Raw genomic sequence first — 24816 nt, 5'->3', positions numbered from 1 at the left:
CAAATTAATTAACACGATCTACAGGCACTGAGAGCCAAACTGCTACTAAAAACAGATGTATAGAGGAGACCTAGTAATAGAAAGTGAAATAACAGGTGGTGTTATGGTTCCTTAGGACCATCCAGAGAACAGCATTTTATTCCAGAGGGAACAGGCAATAACGATGGGGAGAAACCGGAAGAAGAGGTATAAAATAAAGAGAATACACTGGGACCTGTCGAGGGAGGATAAAGTGGAGAGGGTATGAGGAAAATCTACCCACTAAAGAAACTACAAAAATGCAGCACTTATCCCACTTGTTCGATCCAGGTCAGGTGTTTGACGACTGCCTCAAGTATAAGAACTCTCTATGCACACCTGAAAGCTAACGTTAGGTTATGGAAGACAACTCCAAGCTGGTGTGTCTTTCTGGAGAGAGACAAGGGTTATGGGTGGGGTTGGGGGTTGGCGGGGAGCTGATGGGTACTCTGAGCTACCCGAGTACAGGAGACACTTTTTGGACATGTTGCTAATAGAACAGGCTGCCTTACGAAAAGCAACTGCAATTCCGGCTACGCATGGACAGCAGAAACTTTTTAGGTATCGCAAATTTCCGTCTTGTAAGGACTTTTACATGTGTTGCTGAAAAGGGCACATGTTCAGACAGAACAATGTGTCATGCACAGGTTTCTAGTTCACACGTTTTAGACTTCATTACAAAAGCGACGCCTCTCAGAAAAGATTTCTAGGTTTGCTTCATGGGCCACACATCCCCTTCAAAGACTCCCGCAAGTTTCTCATCCTATTTTAAGCACTGCTCTTAAGAAAACCATGCTTCTCAACACATTTGATTGCCACTTTTGTCTGCTTTAGAATGCTTTAAATGAAAATGTATAAACCACTTACGAATTTTCAGGCAACAATGCACATTAAAACAAAAAATGTCAGAATCAGAATTTTCTCCATCAATGACACCAAATATGGTACAGACAGTAAGACTAAAACAGCAAACCTGCAAACATTGGACATCGCTCAGAATACGCTCGCCGCGGTTGAGATCGATTTATGCACTGCCACCTGGATCTGTCCCTACTGCCAGAATGAGCTTGAAACACCTGCTTGGTACTCAAACGTTCCCGTTTACCCCCGCAGGAGCTTTGCACAGTGTCTAGATCCAGGCTATCGTCATGGTGAGCCCAGCTCAAGCAGGGGCAACTCAGTGGCAGGACAGGCCCAGAGAACAACAGTATCCCCCAGGTGGACCATATCCGTGGACTTAAGGAAGAGGGAGCGTGCGGGCCTGGGCAGAACCGGAGTGCATGAAACTCCCAACACTGTCCGTAGGCTGGACCCTTCCTGTACGGTGCCCGCCACAGGTTCGCAGTGCCCTGCAGATGCCGCACAACCCTCCCAGCCTACCTGTATTTACCGCCCACGGCTGCCGCTCTCCTCCTACGAGCAGAGCCACAGGTCCACAGCAAGGCTCGGCTGGGGGGGAAGTGATGCAGCGGAGCTGGAGCAGACAGGTGGATTGTGAATCGACAGAGCCCCCAGCAGTGTTGAGGTGAGAGCGGCAGGGGGTGAGGTTGCACAATGCGAAGCAGATACCCGCAGGGAGGGGGGGGAGGAGAGAGAGAGAGAAAGAGAGAGAAAGAGAGAGAGAAAGAGAGAGAGAAGAGAGAGAGAAGAGAGAGAAGAGAGAGAGAAAGAGAGAGAGAAAGAGAGAGAAAGAGAGAGAAAGAGAGAGAAAGAGAGAGAAAGAGAGAGAGAGAGAGAGAGAGAGAGAGAGAGAGAGAGAGAGAGAGAGAGAGAGAGAGAGAGAAAGAGAAAGAGAAAGAGAAAGAGAAAGAGAAAGAGAAAGAGAAAGAGAAAGAGAAAGAGAAGAGAGAGAGAGAGAGAGAGAGAGAGAGAGAGAGAGAGAGAGAGAGAGAGAGAGAAAGAGAAAGAGAAAGAGAAAGAGAGAGAGAGAGAGAGAGAGAGAGAGAGAGAGAGAAAGAGAAAGAGAAAGAGAGAGAGAAAGAGAAAGAGAAAGAGAAAGAGAAAGAGAGAGAGAAAGAGAAAGAGAAAGAGAAAGAGAAAGAGAAAGAGAAAGAGAAAGAGAAAGAGAAAGAGAAAAGAGAAAGAGAAAGAGAAAGAGAAAGAGAAAGAGAAAGAGAAAGAGAAAGAGAAAGAGAAAGAGAGAGAGAGAGAGAGAGAGAGAGAGAGAGAGAGAGAGAGACTTCACCGAACAATGGGCTCTAATAGGGAGTGCTTCGCATCCATGGAGCATTACGAGCCAGGGGACTGACTGGAAAGAAAGACAAGAGGTCGCGATTGTCCCGGCAGCTCAAAAAGTGAAAGCGCGCACAGCACGCTGAATGCAATTTAAGCACATCGTGCCTAAAGTAGGACAAACTCAACAAAGAACACGCATGCGTGCCTCGTGCTTGATGAGGAGAGGAGGAGGCAGCAGTGGGAGGGGAGAGAAGAAGGGGTCTGCGCCTGTTTCCCTTGCGGGAGCGAGCAGAAACCATCTGTTAACAAAATCGCCAAACGTGCATGCGTTGCCATTCAAAAGCAATGCAATGCACGTTTTTGCCTGCAAAGCTTTATCGATTTCAAAAGGTCTTTTTCCTATACAGCGCATGCGCGCTGAGTAGGCGAGACCTAAAAAAGGTACAGGCTTCAGAGAAACCCTTTGTATTCCACGGCAGATAGGACCACTTATTAACTACATGAATCTCTCAAACCATCGAGACTTTAGGAAGGTTTCGGCCTTGACCACTGCCACTTTTTTCTCATGGTTTGCCTTGTAACTGTGTTGCTTAAATAATATCATATAATCAGCATTCAGTTAATGATTATCACTCTGATTAATCTGAATTCCATCAAACAACAATCCATTCAGCAATTCATCATTAATTACTTTATTATTTATTTTGGTTTATAGGAGCAGTGATTATTCCATTCTAAATAACAGTTGGTCTCGTTTTCAAGGTTTACAGCAATAGCTGAATGGATTTCTTGATGAAATTCAGATGATTTCAATTTAGTTATCATTATCTGTATAGTGATGTTTGCATTCTACATTCAAATGTGTAACCTCATAAAATGGTAATTGCAGTGAGAAGGTAACCTGAAGTGAAGGACCCGTACTACTGTTCTTCAGTGCAGGGTTTTTCCTGCGCTAACCATGCAGAAACAAAAAGACATATGTGGGTAAGATAGAGCAAAAAAAAAAAAAAAGGAAAAACTTGCAGAAGATTATTTTACCTGGTGATACTTCTTCCTTCTGTCGCACTGTATGTTCTTTAGTGAACTTGACTCTCTGATGGGCACGGACACAAGTCTTGCACAACCATTCCACGCATTCAACACAAAATCCCTGAGCCTCTGCGTTATCCTCACAGCTTGTACATGCCTGTAAAGAAGTGAAACTCCTTTGACCAGAACAGACCACACAACATTTGCTTTAATAACTCTGAATCGGCAGTAACTGTTACTCATATGGGGAAAACTACTAAATATTTACTCATGATATCAAGGACTACAATAATAAAACCAGGCATTTACCTGCAATTCTTGTTCTCAGTTATAGATATATTAATAATAAAGCACATAAGCACTGACTATACTTAACTGTGCACCAGACAAAATATGTTTCAGTTAGTGTTGTACTAACTGAAAATTATTTTGTGGCCAAAATATATATATAATTTATAAGAAGAAAACATGTTGCTGCATTGATCCAATATGAAAACCTTATTATAAAAAGAAATAGCAGAAAGGCATTCCGCAAAAAGGAAAAGTTACTTACCTATTATATCAAGATTTCAATGGAGGGAAAAAATATCAACCTAAAATCATAATTTTTCTTGTTTCTTTCAATAAAGATGCATTAAAAAAATGGAGAATTTAAAATTGCCTCAGAAGCCCACAGAGCTGAACTTCTAATTTTGTTTTATCTTCCGCTTTTTGAAAGAGAGCAAAACTCAAACCTTAGAAGACAAATTTCACTGCTACTTTAGAGCATTCAAGTTCAACAAACATGGAATTCAGCAGCGATAGTTCGAACCTCAGTACTTTTTAATGGTCTAGTGAAGGGTGTAGGACCTAAAAACAAACTAGATTCTGTTGGTTTTACTGATGAGGCAAGATGGACGTTTATGGATTAAAATCAGCTCTATGACCAGCAGATACAAAACATCAATCGCACAACAGCAAGGAAATCTTTGCCATCAAAGATTTCACCACGCCTCACGCAAAACATCACCACCTCACAAAATCTTTATAAGCTCTCAAAATTCTTCTGTAACAAAATCACTTTTATATACAACAACTTCGACCCTCAATCGGATTCCATCACCATCATGACTCAACTTCCCATCACGGCTAAAGAACGAACTTTGAACTCATGGCCTGTAGTCACCACTGTTGAAATCGCAAAGACCATGGGACCATCTACTCAGGTGACCCATCTGACCACTGCCATTACCGCGCCTTCCCCAAAGGACCCTACCGATCAGCAAAGCACTATCACCCATTCTCAACACCTTCATCCACTGAGTCACACTCCTAACCACCTGGAAACATGCCTTCATGCCCCTGCTCAAAAAATCATCTGCTGACCCAGCCACACTTCCCAACTACAGAGACATCTCCCTCCTGTCATACCAGGTAAAGGTCTTAAAGATACTAATCAACCAACACCTCACTGACCACCGCAACAACCAACAGCTACTAGATACCCTGCTGTTCGGATTCAGACCCAACCACAGCACAGAAACAGCACTCATAGCTGCCAAAGACGACATCTGCATGATCCTTGAGAGAGGAGGCATGGCAGCCCCCATTCTCCTTGACCTCTCTGAAGAATTTAGCATGGTCTCACACCCCATCCTCTATGGGGCTTGCACAAGATTGGCATCAAGGAGCCACTCTCCACTGGATCTGCTGCTTCTTACCGGATGGAATGAAAGTTTCCAGACTGACACCTTACGCTTTGGAAACCCACAAACTCATGTGCAGAGTGCCTCAAGGTTCATAGCTCGGATCCACCCTCAAACGCATACATGATCAGTCTGGCCAATGTCACCCATGCGCACATCAACATCCTCTCCTATGCAGATGACAAGCAACCCATACTCTCCTTCTCAGGTAAGACCCGCAACACAAAAAACAAGTTAAATTCCTGAATGACCGAAGTTGCTATGTGGATGAAAGCCAACTGTCTAAAGGGCAACATCAATAAGACAGACTTAGCGATCTTCTGTAGGAACGCCTCACCATGAGACACCAACTAGTGGCAAGCCAAACTCAGACCCACACTTAGCACCCATACTCGGAACCTCAGAACAATCAACAGCAAACTGGACATGATAGAACAAGCCAATTGTGTTATTGCATCCTGCTTCCACACGCTGAAAATGCTGAGGAGGATCTTTAAAGGCTCCCAAACAACACTACAAAACCGTCACTCATGCCCTAGTCACCATCAAGTTGGTCTACGGGAAAACCGACTAAACCAGGATCACAAAGCAACTAACTAGATGACTACAAACAACCCGGAACTCAGCAGGCTCACTAATCCTTCACCTTCCACACAGAACAGGTCACACCACATCTTGGTGAGCGCCACTAGCTTCCAATACACAAACACTTCACACATACATCCAAGGCACTACACAACTTAGGCCCCACCTACCTGAACAGTCACAACTCCTTCCAGCAACCAAGCAGACACCTCAACTCTGCAGGACTCCTACTCACAGACATCACACACATAGACCCAGATTAGGACAACAGGTGTTCTCTATCACCACTCCTAAAGCATGGAAAGGGCCTCCTAGTCGATATGAAAAGCTCCTCATCTCTTCTTGAATTCCGAAAGAAGTCGAAGACCTGGCTTTTCAGTGAATCCAACCGAGCATAGGCAGGGCTAGGTACACACAGGTGATGGTGAGCTTTAAAAATACAAATAACATAACGAAGGTTCCCATGATTGAGAACTTGAGTTACAAGTAAGTAACTTTTAAATTTCCATCATGGCCTCTCCATTAATGTGTAAGAACAGTTAGAGTAGAAAGCACCCAAAAAGATGGACAAACTAGAGAGAATAACAGCAAGGAATCAAATACATTGCTGCAAGGAAGATCGAGCTTCGTGTAAGCTAGTCCTGAAGCAAAGATTGAAATACCACAAGCTGTCTACCATTTTGTTTCCTAATTATATCGGCAGAAACATTCTAAAAGCACAGCAAAAACTGTGGCTTCTTACACTTGAAAGCGGCTTGTCTCAATCAAGCATATCTGGGGTGTCAAGTTCCATTAAGCATAGAAATTACTACGAATAAACAACATGTTGATCTCACAGACTTTGTTATATGGATAATGCATGTTTTTCACTGCAAAAACGTACATTAAAGGAACGGTGGGAAAGTCAAATGACGCAACCAAACAAAAACTGAGTTTAAGAAGTGCCAATGACAAAACCTAAATACTGACACAAAAAATTACACATTTGATCATATTACTTAAGGTTACATGGAGGAAAGGAAATTGAGCACTGGGTATGGTCTTCCGTTTTTAGTTGGCTTAGTATAGCAAAGTTCAAGCCTGTTATAAGAAAGGGGGCTGAGTGCAAAACTCTGAGACCCAATGCCTACTAGGCATTTAGAAAGAAAAAAGTTCAGGAGGGGATGCTGAGCAAAGGGCCTGCATTCAGTTATGAAAACGCTCTACAAGTTGTGTCCACTAAAAATGGCTAAAGGTCAGGCGCGGTGCATTTTGGGAGAAGAGGTGAACAAAAGCAGACTCGGGTCTCTTTTCCCCCCGCATCCCCTAAAGGGTATAACCTTTTCTCCAGGAAGGACTCTACAGTCACTAGTCGACGCCTTGCAGTTTCACCTGCAGGACAATGACAGACAAGTCATATTTGGCACCATCCTCTGCACTGGAGCGGTGTCCGCTCAGCTGCTTTTACAGGTGCAAAGACTACACCGATTATAGCATTTAACATGTTTGCATATGTTGGGATTTTATGCATGGCACAGGGACTGCAGTGAGGAATTTGCAGGGAAGATTATGTATCCACAAGAAATATCTTACAAAACATAAATAACCTTTTCTTCTAATTGATGCATGTTCCTGCGTGTTCCTTACCTAACAAATGAGTCCCTAAGCCCCCTTCTTTTTATACTGTTTATTAATGAAATAGATAATATTTTAAAAACTGTAAATGCAGATGCACCCAAGATTAAAGGCGTTTCTGTCCCAGTGTTATTGTATGCTGATGACGCTGTCCTGCTCTCTAGAACTCCTATTGGACTACAGCATCTGATGGACAGTTTTTCTACCTTCATCAGGGATAGGAAACTGTCCATTAACAAGGGGAAAACGCATACCATGGTCTATGGACACAGAAATAAAGCCTCTAAGGTCTTTTTTTATCGAGGGTAATAAGGTGCAAGATGTAGGTCAATTCTGTTTCCTTGGCATCACTTTCTCAAAGGACAGGAAGTGGACTAATGATTTTACGAATATTAGTAATAAAATGGCTAAAAATGCACATGGTGTTTTTAGATTCGTGGCAAAAATCGGGGATAGACGCACTAAGGACATGCTCCATATCTATGAAGCTAGATGTGTCACCATTGCTACGTATGGAGCGGGAGTATGGGGACATACTTATGACCATAAGCTACAGGTGGAGGAAAATACCTTCCTAAAAAAGCTTTTATGCCTACCGACCTCTGCTCCTACTGAGTTGATACACCGGGAACTGGATATTAACTATCTAGCTGATGTCTTATCCTTGAGGCCAATTATGATTTGGCGGTCAATTTGGCTTCAGGATGAGAAGTTGTTCAATAGATCAGTTATTGAGGACTGTTTATCTTTGGATAAATATCGTAATATCCCTTGGTTAAGATATGTAGCTGATTGTTTCTTAGAAATATTTAATTTAAATGTACTGACTGACCCGGGTGCCACTTCTATGATCCCAAAAGCCGAGCTGAAAGCAACTTTTATGGCGTATCAGGCTGGAAAACGGGGGTCAACAAATGCATCCCTGTCCACAGTCATGTTCTATAGTAAGGAATATGCTACTTACCAGTGTGCATCTGTTCTTGGCATGTAGGGCTGCTGACATTTATATCTATGCATAGATCGCCGCCTAGTGTTGGGTCCGGATGATTGCACTTTGTTGTCCTGGTCTTCGAAGTATCACGAGATAGGTGGCTCCTCCCTTGGACTACAGTGCGCATGGGCATCCCCTCCATGCTCAGATTGTTTTTCGCCATTGTGGCAGAGATGGAGTGTGATATAGTAAGTGATGATCATGCGTTAGAATGAGTGTGAATGCTACAGCTGCGACAGGCACCGGGGAGGAGGGCGGGCGATATAAATGTCAGCAGCCCTACATGCCAAGAACAGATGCATACTGGTAAGTAGCATATTCCGTTCGAGGCATGTGGGCTGCTGAATTTATATCTATGCATAGAATAAATAGCAGTACCCTCCTTATTGGCGGTTGCCCGTGCCAGCTCCAGCAGTCTGAAAGAGTTCTGAGAACAGCCTGACCTACAGTGTGAGAAGTTGGCCTGATATGCAGTGCTCACTATTCTAGTGAACACTATGTATCAGTCCAAACAACCCTTATTGATGATTGGTTGTAAGTCAACCTGATAGACCAGCTATCCTAGTAGCATGGATACGAGCAGTCTAAGGCTAAGACTCTAGAGGGCGTGTTAAGCCAGCTGTTTTACCATCACATTACCCCTTGAACACCAAGTAAAAGGACACCACACAAGTTGTTATCAAAAATAAAGTGTATTTATTTATAACAAGACTACCCTGGCTCTTTATGAGACAGGGAGCTAAGCACACAACAAAACTCTTAAGAAAATACTTTAAGTCGCACAATTTACACAAATGCCCGAGGGGCACGAAAAACCATATATTACAAAAGTGGAATGCAAATTACTAGCAGGTAAGTAACTATTCTCATAGACTTTAGAAACGCTAGGCCTACAATACTAAACCCTTAGATTAGTAGCAGGAGGCCTGTGGACGTCGTGTGCAGAGTGGGAACTCTCACGCGTAAGGCGGGAAAAAGTCTATGGAAGCTAGCAAAGACAAAGTTACTGTTCTCGGGCGAACCCGACTAGGTGGGTCGAAAACAAGGGTGGATCCGAACACTTAGAGTGTTGGACTATGCTGAAGCACCGGAGTACTTGGTTTACCTAGCCCAGGGGCTGCGGCTGCATAGGGTTCAAGTTGCGTCGGAAACCCTCGTTGAAGATCCAGGAGCCTGAAGAAAGAAGTTGCTGGCAGGCGGCCAGTGAAGAAGTTCGTGGTGATCCAAGCCTGGATCAGGGAAGAAGAAACCTGTAAGCAGAGGGGACCAAGTTCTGAATCACTAGCCAGTGATTTGAGTGGGCACCAGGATGGCACCGGACGAAGTCACCTCAGCCAGGTGAGTGGGCGCTGCTGGGCTCTGCAGTCTCTCGGACCAGGAGGCGTTGTCGGCGACCAGGATGGAGGTGCGAGCTGTCCCACGAAGGTTCTTGCTGTCGACGTCGCTGGACCCAGGATTGGGCAACAAGTCTTGGCAAATGCAAGGCCCACGCGGTAGACCTAAAATGGCGTCTTGAGTGGACCAGGAGGGTCCAGGGTGCTCCTCTGTTGGAGGGGAGCAAGGGCTAGTCTGGAGCAACCAGACCAGCAGTAGTTGTCGTCGTGGAGCGTCGTGAAGGGGTCACTAGCCAACGGGCAAGTGACCTGGACAACGCGGTTGGCAGCAAAGAGCAGAAGGGTCCCACGCAGATCTCGTGGATGCAGGGGGGCTGAACTTCGGTGCTGGAGCTGCTCAGGGTCGGGGCTTCTCTTACCCCAAAGCACTCAGTCGAGGGTCACTCGGGAGTCGTGCTGGACAAGCGTCGTGCAGTTCTGAAGATGGCCGGTCCCTCGAGGTCTCGTCGCACCCACGGATCACAGCTGGGCTGATGATGTAGGTTGAGGTCAGAGGTGCCAGGGAAGCCGGTTCTCATCGTGCTGGAGCAGTCTTGATCCGGAGGAGAGACTGGCAACAAACCGCGATGCTTGGTTGGTGCCTGCTGCTGCAGGGTGACTACTCCTTAGTCACAAGGGAGAATCTTGGGAAGAAGTCTTGAGTTCCTTTCGTGGAAAGTAGTTTCAGGATTCAAAGATGATCTGATTTGGAAGGGGGCCAGTTCCTACCTTTATCCTGCAAAAAGGGGCTGGCACGCGACTAAGTCCTGCCCTATGGGTGGGACTAGGAGGGGGGTGGTTACACCCCTCTCCTTTGGCGGGCTTTCCCCAGGTCAGGGGCTGGAGTGCCCCTGGAACTGGTTCCAGCCGGCCTATGCACAGTGAGCACCGGGGTGCCACTTGCAGTCACCTTCCTCTAAAGCCCTGCCTACCTAGGATACACAAAATCCTGTCTGGGACGGTGCTGGCACCGCCCCTGGCAGGAAACCCTTTGTTCTTGCCTCCTGTGCTGGGAGGACTCCCAGCAGCAGGAGGGCAGACTTGTATCTCGGTGGCAGCAGACATTTTGTGGAGCTAAGGCTCTGTCTGACTTTAACCGGGGTTACAGGTTACATACATGTCGTGTCCCTCTAGAAGGGTGGAATGCTAACCCCGTCGCCAGAATTGGCGAGGGGTTAGTATTCCAATTCGTATGACACCTTACTCGACATGTTTTGATAAAGCGATACCAGAGTTGGCATATAACCGCGAGGATTATAATGCACTTAAGAGTATATGGTATGCGATATCATGGAAACGGCTAAGGGATGGATCCCGAAAGCCGCAGACAGGCTCAGCTCATGCCAGAGCACTATCTCACACGATTCCAAGCACTCTGCCTTCAGGATTGTTAAGGCCTGCCATAGGAGTGACTGATAGGAGATCTGTGTGCCCATTTAGGTTTAGATATAGGAATACTATATCTAAAGCAAAGGGTGATTACACCACTTTGCCCCAGCTGTCAAGCAGCCAGTTGTGTCTGATTTAGTTAGTCAGCCCAGGGGTGGCATAATACATGCTGCAGCCCCTGGGAGACTTCTGGGTGCACCTCAGCCCTGGGTACAGGGACTTGAGAGGGCCCAGTGCCAATTCAGTACCTGGGTACAATTTGGAGTAGAGAGAACAGCTAGGCTGTGGGTCTGATTAGCAGGCCCACAGCCAGGGAAAGTCGTAAACCAGTGAAGCAAAAAGCAAAAATTTGGGTGATCATAGGATTGCAGACCCTACTCTCCTACATGACCCCCCCAAACTTTGGGACAATAAACTAACCTTGACCAGGTGAGTCTTCTTGCTCTAAGTGGAAATACCTGGAGAGCCCATCAGCATTGCCATGATCAGTACCAGGTCTGTGCTCCACTGTAAAATCCATCCCCTGTAGGGAAATGGACCACCTAAGTAGTTTGGGGTTTTCACCCTTCATCTGACTTAGCCATAAGAGGGGCTTGTGGTCGGTCTGAACTGTGAAGTGAGTGCCAAACAAGTAGGACCTCAGCTTCTTCAGGGCCCAAACCACAGCAAAGGCCTCCCTCTCAATAGCTGACCAATTTTTCTCTCTGGGGGTCAGCCTTCTGCTAATGAAAGCAATTGGCTGGTCGTTGCCATCAAAATTCAGCTGAGATAGAACAGCTCCCACACCCAACTCAGAAGCATCTGTTTGGACAATGAATGGTTTGGAGAAGTCTGGACTCTTTAGGATAGGTGCTGTGCACATGGCCTGCTTTAGGTCATCGAATGCTTTCTGACAGCTTGCTGTCCACTGAACTTTCTTTGGCATCTTTTTACTTGTCAGGTCATTAAGGGGGGTCACTATGGACCCATAATTTCTGACAAATTTCCTATAGTACCCAGTCAGGCCCAAGAAAGCTCGAACCTGAGTCTGGGTGATTGGAGGAGCCCAGTCCTTGATGGCCTGTATCTTACTCTCCAATGGCTGAACCTGGCCTCCACCTACAAGGTGGCCCAGGTATACAACCTGTGTCTGCCCTATCTGGCACTTAGTGGCCTTGATAGTGAGGCCTGCCTTTTGCAGGGCCTCTAACACTTTCCTCAGGTGGACCAGGTGATCCTCCCAGGTGGAGCTAAAGACAGCAATATCATCCAGATATGCTGCACAGAAGTCATCCATCCCAGTGAGAACTTGATTCACCAGCCTTTGGAAGGTGGCAGGTGCATTTTTCAGACCAAAGGGCATTACCACAAACTGATAATGCCCACCAGGGGTAGAAAATGCTGTTTTGGGCCTGGCTTCCTCAGCTAACCTGATTTGCCAATACCCAGCTGTCAGGTCAAATGTGCTTAAGTAGTTGGCAGAAGCCAATCTATCTATAAGTTCATCTGCCCTTGGTATTGGGTGGGCATCAGTCTTAGTGACTGCATTGAGGCCTCTGTAGTCTACGCAAAACCTCATCTCTCTCTTACCACCCTGGGTGTGAGGCTTTGGCACTAGAACTACTGGGCTAGCCCAAGGGCTATCTGAGGGCTCAATGACTCCCAGCTCCAACATTTTCTGCACTTCTGTCTTGATGCAGTCTCTAACATGATCAGGCTGTCTGTAGATTTTACTCTTGACAGGCAGACTGTCCCCAGTGTCCACTTCATGGGTACACCAATCAGTTTGACTGGGTGTCAGAGAGAACATATGTCTGAAGGATTGCAGAACTTGTCTACAATCCTGTTGCTGATGTTCAGAGAGGCTGCCACAAAAGACAACACCATCTACTGATCCATCATCAGGATTCTGAGTGAGCAGGTCTGGGAGAGGGTCACTCTCTTCCTCCTGTCCCTCATCTGTGGCCATGAGCAAGCTCATGTCCTTCCTGTCGACATATGCCTTGAGCCTGTTCACATGGAGCACCCTGAGGGGGCTCCTGGGGGTTCCAAGGTCCACCAGGTAGGTGACCTCTCCCTTTTGCTCAATGATGGTGTGGGGCCCAGACCATTTGTCTTTGAGTGCTGCTGGGGCCACTGGCTCCAGCACCCACACCTTCTGTCCAGGCTGGTATACAGTCAGGACAGCCTTCTGGTCATGCCAAGCTTTTTGGAGTTCTTGGCTGGCCTCAAGGTTTTTAGTTGCCTTCTCCATGTATTCAGCCATCCTGGAGCGGAGACCAAGTACATAGTCCACTATGTTGGATGCAGGCTTTTTGAGAGGTCTCTCCCATCCTTCTTTCACCAAACACAGGGGTCCTCTTACAGGATGCCCATACAGAAGTTCAAAAGGGCTGTAGCCAACCCCCTTCTGTGGGACCTCTCTGTAAGCAAACAAGAGGCAGGGTATCAGGACATCCCATCTACGCCTGAGCTTTTCAGGTAGTCCATGAATCATCCCTTTGAGGGTCCTGTTGAATCTCTCAACAAGCCCATTGCACTGTGGATGATAGGGTGTGGTGAACTTGTAGTTGACACCACATTCCTTCCACATTGCAGTCAGATATCCTGACATGAAGTTTGCACCTCTGTCAGACACAACATCCTTAGGGAAGCCCACTCTGGAGAACACTCCAACTAGGGCCCTTGCCACTACAGGTGCTGTAGTGGTCCTAAGTGGAATAGCTTCAGGATACCTGGTGGCATGGTCCACCACCACCAGTATAAACTTGTGCCCTGATGCTGTCTGGGGTTCCATTGGACCAACAATGTCAATCCCCACTCTTTCAAAGGGAACCCCCACCACAGGTAGTGGTATGAGGGGGGCCTTTGTTGTGCCACCTGACTTACCACTGGCTTGGCAAGTGACACAGGAGCGACAAAACTCCTTGGTATTCTCACTCATGTGAGGCCAGTGAAAGTGTGAGACAAGCCTGTCCCAAGTCTTTGTCTGGCCTAAGTGACCTGCAAGGGGAATCTCATGGGCCAAGGTGAGAAGGAAACCTCTCAGAGACAAGGGGATGACCAGCCTCCTGGTTGCACCAGGCTTGGGGTCTCTTGACTCAGAATACAGGAGTCCATCTTCCCAGTATACCCTATGGGCACCTGTGGCATTCCCTGCAGCCTCAGCAGCAGCCTGCTGTCTGAGGGGTTCAAGGGAAGGGCAGTCTAACTGTGCCTTCCCCAGGTCCTCTCTGGAGGGTCCCCCTGAGCCCAGAAACTCAACTTGATCAAGTTCAAGCTCTTTAGGCTCAGTTTCCCTCAGCTCTCTCAGATCAGCCTTCTCAGAGACTTGATTCTCAACCTGGGGCAAGGGGGAAGGCAAAGCCTTAACCCTACTGCTCTTCTTCTTGGAAGGTGTCTGGTCCATTCTTCCAGGATCCAGCACCTGTTCAGTGGGGCATCTTCTGGCCTGTGACCTAGTCACAGCAAGCACATGTGCTGGCAAGCCTAACATTTCCATGTGAGTCCTCTGCTCCACTTCTGACCATAGTGATGACTCCAAATCATTGCCCAACAAACAATCCACTGGGAGGTCTGAACTAACCACAACTTTCTTTTGGCCACTTACCCCTCCCCAGGAGAAAGCAACAATCGCCATACTATGACTGGTAGTGACGTTGCTGGCATTGGTCACCAGGAAATCTGTACCTGGCATGATCTGTCCAGGGTCCACAAAGTTAGGTGTCACCATGGTGACACTGGCACAAGTGTCCCTATAAGCCTGAGCCATTTTGCCATTTATTAAAGGTGTCTGCCTGTATTTGCCCAAAGTATTGGGACTTACATCAGGGGACATATCCATATCCCCTGTACAGACAAGGACAGCCTGAGTGAGTGTGCCAACTAAGTTGTCAGACTCCTCAGTTCCCAAGGTTAACCCAACTAATCCCTTGGGAGGTGCACTACCACTACTGACTGTACTAGGGGGTGCAGTTGCCTTAGGGGCTGTAGTGGTAGAGGTTTGCCCTCCTCTTTTGGTGCACTCACTAAACCAGTGAGACTTACTTTTACAGTACTGGCACCACCTTTTTGACTGGCCTTCTTGAGTCTTCTTTTTCTGCTGTGGAGCCTGACCCCCACCCTCTTTGGTTTGTTGGGGACCTGTTGAAGACTTCTGGTCATTTTGTTCACTCTTAGTATTACCCTTCTGGTCTGCTTTCTTCTGACCACCCTGGTTCTGGTTCTGGTTCTGCTTGATCCTTGTTCTGACCCATTTGTCTGCCTTCTTTCCCAATTCTTGGGGAGAGGTCAGATCTGAATCAACAAGGTGCTGGTGCAACAACTGGTTCTGACAGTTATTTAAAATTTGTTCTCTCATCATCAGATTATACAATACTGTGTAATCAGTAACCTTGCTACCCAGAAACCAGCCCTCCAAAGCCTTAGTGGCACTATCCACAAGTCAGACCAGTCCTGAGACTGAGTTTTCTGGGTGTCTCTGAACAGCAACCTGTACTGCTCAGTGGTTAAACCAAACCCATCAACCAGTGTATTCTTCAGGACCTGGTAATTGTTAGCATCCTCCACTCTTGTAGTGAGGAGCTTATCTCTACCTTTGCCATCAAAGGAGAGCCACAGTATAGCTGCCCACTGACTCTGGGGAATGCCCTGCACAGTGCAGGCCCTCTCCAAAGCAGCCATCCATTTCTGGATGTCATCCCCTTGTTTAAAGGGGGGCACTATCTTTGTCAGGTGTTTAGTATCTAAACCCTTCTCTCTATCTCTTGGGAGATTGCTGCCACCAGTGGGAGCTAACCCACTCATCTGCTGCTCTCTAGCAAAGGCAAGCTTTTCTTTGGCCAGGGCAAGTTCTTCCCTTTCAATCCTCAGAGCAGCCTGTCTCATTCTGGCTTCATGCTCTATTCTCTGAGGGGAAGTCAATCTCCTCTGGGGAGAGTTCCTTCTCCTCTGAGAAGAGGCATTAGAGTGCAGAGATCTATTGGAGTCCCTAGAAAGAGATCTATCTCTCCTAACTCCAAGGTTAGGCCTACTTAGGGTCAGTACTGGGGGTCCCCCAGATCCTAGCCCAAGCAAGTCTAAGTTGGCCCTAGTTAGCCTTCTGACTACCTCAAGACCCTTGTCTGCCTCATCCCCAGAGAGTTCCTCAGGATCCTCCTCCTCAACTGCATTTAAAGTGTTGTGGAGGTCTGGATCCCCAGTGGTACCCTCTAAGGCTATTCCCATCTAGCTGAGAAATCTCTCTCGCATCATATGTCTCTAAGAGACCTATCAGAAAGGGAATGGTGGGTTTAGACCCCTGTTTCAGTTTCCTGGAGGTACACACTTGTCTCATCTCCTGGAAACTGAGAGCTGCATATCTTGATTTGACCTGTGGAGGGTCAAGATCCACAAGGGGAGTCTCAGTAGACTCTCCATGGGTAGACATGCTTTTCTAGTGAGGTGTAAGTGGTGCACTTACCTACACTATATGTTTACCTACTGATCCCTTGCTATAGTTGTAGTTTAGGGTGTGCTAGGCCCTAGGAGCTACAACAGCTGGTTCAGTAGAACTCAGAGTATTCTAAGCTTAGTTATATGTACCTTAGTGTGATCTTTCAAATGATATTCTTAGGATATGTGTGGTAAAACAACAGCAAGCTCAAATCCCAACCGCTGCTCACCAATGTGAGAAGTTGGCCTGATATGCAGTGCTCACTATTCTAGTGAACACTATGTATCAGTCCAAACAACCCTTATTGATGATTGGTTGTAAGTCAACCTGATAGACCAGCTATCCTAGTAGCATGGATACGAGCAGTCTAAGGCTAAGACTCTAGAGGGCGTGTTAAGCCAGCTGTTTTACCATCACATTACCCCTTGAACACCAAGTGAAAGGACACCACACAAGTTGTTATCAAAAATAAAGTGTATTTATTTATAACAAGACTACCCTGGCTCTTTATGAGACAGGGAGCTAAGCACACAACAAAACTCTTAAGAAAATACTTTAAGTCGCACAATTTACACAAATGCCCGAGGGGCACGAAAAACCATGTATTACAAAAGTGGAATGCGAATTACTAGCAGGTAAGTAACTATTCTCATAGACTTTAGAAACGCTAGGCCTACAATACTAAACCCTTAGATTAGTAGCAGGAGGCCTGTGGACGTCGTGTGCAGAGTGGGAACTCTCACGCGTAAGGCGGGAAAAAGTCTATGGAAGCTAGCAAAGACAAAGTTACTGTTCTCGGGCGAACCCGACTAGGTGGGTCGAAAACAAGGGTGGATCCGAACACTTAGAGTGTTGGACTATGCTGAAGCACCGGAGTACTTGGTTTACCTAGCCCAGGGGCTGCGGCTGCATAGGGTTCAAGTTGCGTCAGAAACCCTCGTTGAAGATCCAGGAGCCTGAAGAAAGAAGTTGCTGGCAGGCGGCCAGTGAAGAAGTTCGTGGTGATCCATGCCTGGATCAGGGAAGAAGAAACCTGTAAGCAGAGGGGACCAAGTTCTGAATCACTAGCCAGTGATTTGAGTGGGCACCAGGATGGCACCGGACGAAGTCACCTCAGCCAGGTGAGTGGGCGCTGCTGGGCTCTGCAGTCTCTCGGACCAGGAGGCGTTGTCGGCGACCAGGATGGAGGTGCGAGCTGTCCCACGAAGGTTCTTGCTGTCGACGTCGCTGGACCCAGGATTGGGCAACAAGTCTTGGCAAATGCAAGGCCCACGCGGTGGACCTAAAATGGCGTCTTGAGTGGACCAGGAGGGTCCAGGGTGCTCCTCTTTTGGAGGGGAGCAAGGGCTAGTCTGGAGCAACCAGACCAGCAGTGTTTGTCGTCGTGGAGCGTCATGAGAGGGCCACTACCCAACGGGCAAGCGACCTGGACAACGCGGTTGGCAGCAAAGAGCAGAAGGGCCCCACGCAGATCTCGTGGATGCAGGGGGGCTGAACTTCGGTGCTGGAGCTGCTCAGGGTCGGGGCTTCTCTTACCCCAAAGCACTCAGTCGTGGGTCACTCGGTGGTCGTGCTGGACAAGCGTCGTGCAGTTCTGAAGATGGCCGGTCCCTCGAGGTCTCGTCGCACCCACGGATCACAGCTGGGCTGATGATGTAGGTTGAGGTCAGAGGTGCCAGGGAAGCCGGTTCTCGTCGTGCTGGAGCAGTCTTGATCCGGAGGAGAGACTGGCAACAAACCGCGATGCTTGGTTGGTGCCTGCTGCTGCAGGGTGACTACTCCTTAGTCACAAGGGAGAATCTTGGGAAGAAGTCTTGAGTTCCTTTCGTGGAAAGTAGTTTCAGGATTCAAAGATGATCTGATTTGGAAGGGGGCCAGTTCCTACCTTTATCCTGCAAAAAGGGGCTGGCACGCGACTAAGTCATGCCCTATGGGTGGGACTAGGAGGGGGGTGGTTACACCCCTCTCCTTTGGCGGGCTTTCCCCAGGTCAGGGGCTGGAGTGCCCCTGGAACTGGTTCCAGCCGGCCTATGCACAGTGAGCACCGGGGTGCCACTTGCAGTCACCTTCCTCTAAAGCCCTGCCTACCTAGGATACACAAAATCCTGTCTGGGACGGTGCTGGCACCGCCCCTGGCAGGAAACCCTTTGTCCTTGCCTCCTGTGCTGGGAGGACTCCCAGCAGCAGGAGGGCAGACTTGTGTCTCGGTGGCAGCATCCATTTTGTGGAGCTAAGGCTCTGTCTGACTTTAACCGGGGTTACAGGTTACATACATGTCGTGTCCCTCTGGAAGGGTGGAATGCTAACCCCGTCGCCAGAATTGGCGAGGGGTTAGTATTCCAATTCGTATGACACCTCACTCGACATGTTTTGATAAAGCGATACCAGAGTTGGCATATAACCGCGAGGATTATAATGCACTTAAGAGTATATGGTATGCGATATCATGGAAACGGCTAAGGGATGGATCCCGAAAGCCGCAGACAGGCTCAGCTCATGCCAGAGCACTATCTCACACGATTCCAAGCACTCTGCCTTCAGGATTGTTAAGGCCTGCCATAGGAGTGACTGATAGGAGATCTGTGTGCCCATTTAGGTTTAGATATAGGAATACTATATCTAAAGCAAAGGGTGATTACACCACTTTGCCCCAGCTGTCAAGCAGCCAGTTGTGTCTGATTTAGTTAGTCAGCCCAGGGGTGGCATAATACATGCTGCAGCCCCTGGGAGACTTCTGGGTGCACCTCAGCCCTGGGTACAGGGAATTGAGAGGGCCCAGTGCCAATTCAGTACCTGGGTACAATTTGGAGTAGAGAGAACAGCTAGGCTGTGGGTCTGATTAGCAGGCCCACAGCCAGGGAAAGTCGTAAACCAGTGAAGCAAAAAGCAAAAATCTGGGTGATCATAGGATTGCAGACCCTACTCTCCTACATGTGGAGAAGTGTCGCTCAGGGGTTAGAGGCAGCAGACCCGGAAGCTGAGATCGGTCCTGGACCAGGGTTCAATTCCCCGCCTCGGCGGGGTCTTGGCCAAAAAATTCCACGGACTGGATAATTCTCGCCCCGGTGCCTCCTCGACTCACGGGTTCACACTCTGCGACTCTGGGCAATAGCTTGCTTAATCTCCACAACGGCCCCTCGCGGCGGGATGCCTGACTTTCACCTTGTGGATACCCTGCTATCTCACAGGGGAATACCAGGAAGGGTTCCCTAAGCAAGCGCTGGGAAACCCACTGCGGGTAGCTGTGCGCTATATAAGCTCAACTACATTTACACATTTACATTTACATACAGCAGCTTGCTGATTTGAGTGTACATCCACGCAGTAGTGTTTGGTGAAGGTGTGTATGGTGGTCCATGTAGCTGCTCTACATATGTCCTCTAGAGGAATGTTACCTAGGAAAGCCATGGATGCCCCCATTTTGCGTGTGGAATGCGCTCTTGGGGGAACTGTTAACGTGCGTTTAGCCTTTTGATAACAGATCTGGATGCACTTAACAATCCATCTGGCTATACCTGATTTAGAAATTGGATTGCCTTTGTGTTGTGGAGAGAAGGCAACGAATAGTTGTTTCGTTTTCCTGAAGTCTTTAGTTCTGTCTATGTAATACAGGAGAGTCCTTTTAACATCAATTGTGTGTAGTGCTCTGTCTGCCACTGAATCAGGATTTGGGAAGAATACAGGTAGTTCGATAGTTTGGTTAATGTGGAACTGTGAAACTACCTTGGGCATAAATTTGGGGTTGGTGCGCAGCACAACCCTATTAGCATGAATTTGAATGAAAGGTTCCTGAATGGTGAGGGCTTGAAGCTCACTAACTCGTCGTAGTGACGTAATTGCGACCAGAAAAGCCACTTTCCATGTGAGAAATTGTATTTCACAAGAGTGGAGAGGTTCAAATGGTGGGCCCATGAGCCTGGTGAGGACTATGTTGAGGTTCCAAACCGGCGAAGGCGGGTGTCGTAGAGGAATGACCCTTTTTAGTCCCTCCATAAATGCTTTAATGGCTGGTACTCTGAAAAGGGATAGGTGCTGTCTATTTTGAAGATAAGCCGCCATTGCTGCTAAATGTATCCTGATGGAACTATACGCTAGGTTACACTTGTACAGGTGCAGCAAATAGCATATGATGTTTTGCGTGGAAGCATCAAGGGGATTTATGTTATTATTGGAGCAATAGATAACATAACGCTTCCTTTTTGCCGCATAGCAGGCCCTGGTGGTAGGACGCCTAGCCTCCTTTATGATGTTCATACAGTCAGAGGCAGGTGGAGGTAGCCAAACTCTATGACCTCAGGAGCCATATTGCAAGGCTCAACTGCTGCGGATCTGGGTGCTGAATGTCTCCATGGCTCTGAGTGAGGAGACTGGGTGTGAGTCTTAGGCGCTGGTGGGGAACCACGGAAAGTTCTAGGAACGTGGTGTACCATGCCTGTCTTGCCCACGCTGGAGCAACCAGGATGAGCGTCATGGAGTGTTGCCTCAGTTTGCGTGCCACTAGCGGTATGAGTGGTGCTGGAGGAAAGGCGTACGCAAATTTGTTCAACCAGTTCATCCATATCGCATTGCCCTGAGACTGCGGGTGTGGGAACCTGGCGGCGAAGGCGCAGCATTTTGCGTTTTCGTGTGTGGCGAAGAGGTCTATCTCTGGATGACCCCACTGCTGGAAATATGGCTGGAGCACTGAGGGATGTATCTCCCACTCGTGCTTTTGGTGACTGTGTCTGCTGAGCAGATACGCCATCTGGTTGTCTTTGCCCGGGAGGTGTTCCGCCATGAGGAACATGTTCCTCTGAATGGCCCACTTCCACATGCACTGCGCTAGGTGTGACAATTGTGGGGAGTGTTTCCCTCCCTGCTTCTGGATGTAATACATGGCAATCATGTTGTCCGTCCGGATCAACACGACTTTGTTGCAGAGATGCAACTTGAATGCTTTCAGCGCCATGAAGATTGCCATCAGTTCCAATAGGTTGATGTGCATTTTTTGCTGATGCGGTGTCCATAGCCCCTGCACTGTATAGTGGAGGACATGCGCCCCCCAGCCCTGGAGAGATGTGTCCATCGGCAGTACTATCTGTGGCACAGGCTCTTGGAACGGTCGTCCCCTGCAAAGGTTTTGTGTGTTCCACCAATGCAGAGAGTTGTATGCACGACCGGTCACCAACACTAGGACTTTCAGCTGTCCATGAGCCTGGTTCCACTGGAGTGCCAAGCATTCCTGAAGCGGACGCATGTGTAGCCTCGCGTGGGGGACTATAAAGATGCAGGAGGCCATCATGCCTATTAGTTGCATGAACACCTGCGCTGGGAGTGAATGTTGTGGCCTGAATTTTTGAATGAGCACTCGCATGCTGTTGACTCTCGCTGAGTTTGGTTGCGCTGTGGCAGCGAGCGTGTTTATTTCCACGCCTAGGTACTGCTATACATGTGCGGGTTGAAGATGGGACGTTTGGTAACTGAGCGAAAATCCCAGACTGTGTAGGAGGTGAATTGTGCGGGACATGTGGTCGGCACACTGCTGGGCTGACTTTGCCTGTACAAGCCAGTCGTCCAGATACGGATAGACATGGATGTGTTGCCGCCGAAGATGCGCGGCAACTGTCGCTAAGCACTTTGTAAACACTCTGGGGGCTGTAGTGACCCCGAAAGGCAGGACTTTGAACTGGTAATGCTGGTTGTTGATGGTGAACCTGAGATATTTCCTGTGACTGGGGTGAATGGGAATGTGGAAGTAGGCATCCTTTAGATCTAATGTTGCTAGGAAATCTCCTTGACTGAGCAACGGCAGAACTTGCTGTAACGTTAGCATGTGAAAGTGTTCTGACAGGATGTATTGGTTTAGAGGTCTGAGGTCTAGAATGGGCCGTAGAGACCAGTCTTTCTTTGGGATTAAGAAGTACAGTGAGTACACCCCTTTACCCTGCTGTTCTAAAGGCACGAGTTCTATGGCGCCTTTTTGCAGCATGGATATGACTTCCTGCTGCAATAAGTGCATGTGCTCGGCGGACATAGGACGGTGCCTTGGGGGTATGTTGGGTGGAGTGGATGTCAGTTCTAGACAATAACCGTGTTGTATAAGTTGTCTCACCCACCTGTCCGTGGTAATGCTTTCCCAGACTGGCAGGAACTGCTGGAGTCTCCCCCCGACTGGTGTTATATGGTCGGGGGCAGTGACAAGACGTCACTGCTTGTTAGTGGTGGAGGACCTGGTATTATTATTTCCACGTCCTCTGCCCTTGCTGCTGTTCCCACGGTATCCACCCCTATTGTTTTTGTTATAGGTGGTTTGTGTGCCCCCCCTTGGTGTACTGGGCTTGCTGTGACGCCTGTCCTCTTGAGGCTCCCCTGTTACCGGAGCGACGAAAGGAACTGCCCCTGAACTGCTGAGACTGCAGAGCTCCCATGGATTTCGCAGTTTGTGTCTTTTTTTATCTTTTCAAGAGTGGTGTCCACCTCCGGACCATACAGGAAGTCAGGGTTTACTGGTTGATTGAGCACGGTAGTTTGGATCTCCGACTTAAATCCAGAGATGCGGAGCCAAGCATGCCTCCTGAGCATAACGCTAGTGTTTATGGCCCTAGCTGCTGTGTCGGCTGCATCCAACGCGCACTGTGTATGTTGAACCTGTTTAGGCCATGCTGTTGGGGGCAGTCCGAACTTCATCGGCGCCGGACTGACTTTCTTCGATGGAGTCGGTGTCTTCGATTCGACAGACTTCGACAGTTCAGTGCGTTTGAGGTTGTGCGTCGATTCGAGCCGTTGCTGCACTGCAGCAACGTCCTTGATCTTCGACGCATTCGGGTCTTTCGATCCAACTTTTGGCTTCGGGTCGAAGGCCTTGACCAACAGTGGCTTCTTCGTCTTCGGATCGATGGTCTTTTGGGCCTCGAGTCCTTCGGAAGAGCCGCCATCTTTGGAGCCGGAAGTCGACGGGAGCGTGACGTGTTTCACTGCAGACACAGGCGTAGTCGATCCGATCTTCGGTTCGACGCCCCCTTTCGACCCCGAGGGGTCGAACATACGTTTTGACTTGGAATGTTCCGAAGTCGTCGAGTCAACGTTTTTTTTAACCAGTGTCGGATTCGTTTTATTGTCTTTTGGTTTCGGTTTCGATTTGTCCACCGAGTATGGTCGATCGACCGATGGCTCTTTGGAAATGTTCTTAGTCGGGCCTTGAAGCGGGACTAGAGAACGATGTTGAAGATCTTGGCTAAGGCCTTCCGGCGATGCCTCGACCTGAGCCGTGGAAGAGTCTTTATGAGGCCCCGCTACTGCAGTTGGGCCTAGCTCCTTGCTTGAGTCGTCGTCGACGGCTCCGATAGGTTGTACGTCGTCCCCTACCTCAACGATGTCTTCATCATGGACGTAGAGTTCTTCCTCGTTGTAGGTGGAGTCTGGCTCCGACGCAGGATCCGAGTGCTCCGGATCCTCCTCTTGTACATTTTCTTCGTCTTCACCACCGAAGATGTTCTCTGGGTCCGGTGCGGATTCTCGCGCCGACTGTCGTGCAGCGCGTCGAAGACGGAGAGTTTTCTTCTACCTGAATTTCGAACAGGCCATGCAGCTGTCTTCGTCGTGGTCCGGTGAGAGACATTTGTTGCACACCGGGTGCACGTCGATGTGTGGATATTTAGAGTTGCAGACGGGGCAGCGCTTGAACTGACTCCGTTCCATCGTCGATCGTCGAGGGGCCTTTGGTGTCGAAAGGCAAAAAGTCTTCCGCAGTCCAGTTCAAAGAACTGGAAAGGTAAAAGACACCGAACGAAAGACAATACCGACGCCCCTAAGGCCTTTTGGCCCCGAAAAAGAGTAACTAATATATATTCCAAACTTGAGTTAAGAAGTACATCCGAACCCAATGGCGGAAAAAAACAATCTGAGCATGGAGGGGATGCCCATGCGCATTGTAGTCTAAGGGAGAAGCCACCTATCTCGTGATACTTCGAAGACTCTTCCAGGACAGCAATGTGCAATCATCCGGACCCAACACTAGGCGCCGATCTACGCATAGATATAAATTCAGCAGCCCACATGCCTCGAACATATAAAATCAATGAAGGTTTTCCACAATATTTAAGTTTGGTGACAAGACCTTCCCATAAGTTTGTGCTAACGAGAATGAGGTTTGGAGTAGCACACCATTTAGTGGCCCAGCCGAGTATTAAAAAACATCCAACTGGGCCGTGCCAGTGTGACGGCATCACCAAACAAAGTACCTTGCACTTTTTAATGATCTGCAAATTGTATATAAATTTTAGGATTGCCTACCTGAAGCCCCTGTTTGTTAAACATGGTGTATGTACAGTGTATCAGGTATGAGTCTGTTATTTAAACTGGAATCTGCTGATATCTGTTTTTTTACTGCTACTTTTTTAAACCAGTCTATTAGGGCACGTAAAAGTATGTTATTTTAAGTATCAAGTGTTTAACTCTTAATTGTAATAATGTTTTATCTGTTTTTATTATATGTGTTGTGCTTTTATGGTCATCTTGTATCTACCGAATAAAGCTTCATGAATTGAATTGAGTCCCTAAGTAATA

The 24816-nt window shown here is 48.0% G+C and overlaps 1 protein-coding gene across 1 annotated transcript in view; it reads right to left on the bottom strand.

Annotated features, from left to right (window-relative positions):
- Positions 1–24816, bottom strand: part of TRIM24 (tripartite motif containing 24) — a 1142914-nt gene that overhangs the window by 915555 nt on the left and 202543 nt on the right. Inside the window, exon 3 of the mRNA XM_078672569.1 lies at positions 3232–3379. Within this exon, the coding sequence (XP_078528695.1) occupies positions 3232–3379 (148 nt within the window). The remainder of the gene's footprint in view (positions 1–3231; positions 3380–24816) is intronic.

The sequence above is a fragment of the Lissotriton helveticus genome, chromosome 1_1 (genome assembly GCF_964261635.1).
Source record: "Lissotriton helveticus chromosome 1_1, aLisHel1.1, whole genome shotgun sequence".
Taxonomy (NCBI): Eukaryota; Metazoa; Chordata; class Amphibia; order Caudata; family Salamandridae; genus Lissotriton; species Lissotriton helveticus.
Note: the sequence above shows the minus strand (reverse complement) of the source record. Positions and strands in the feature narration are given on the sequence as shown.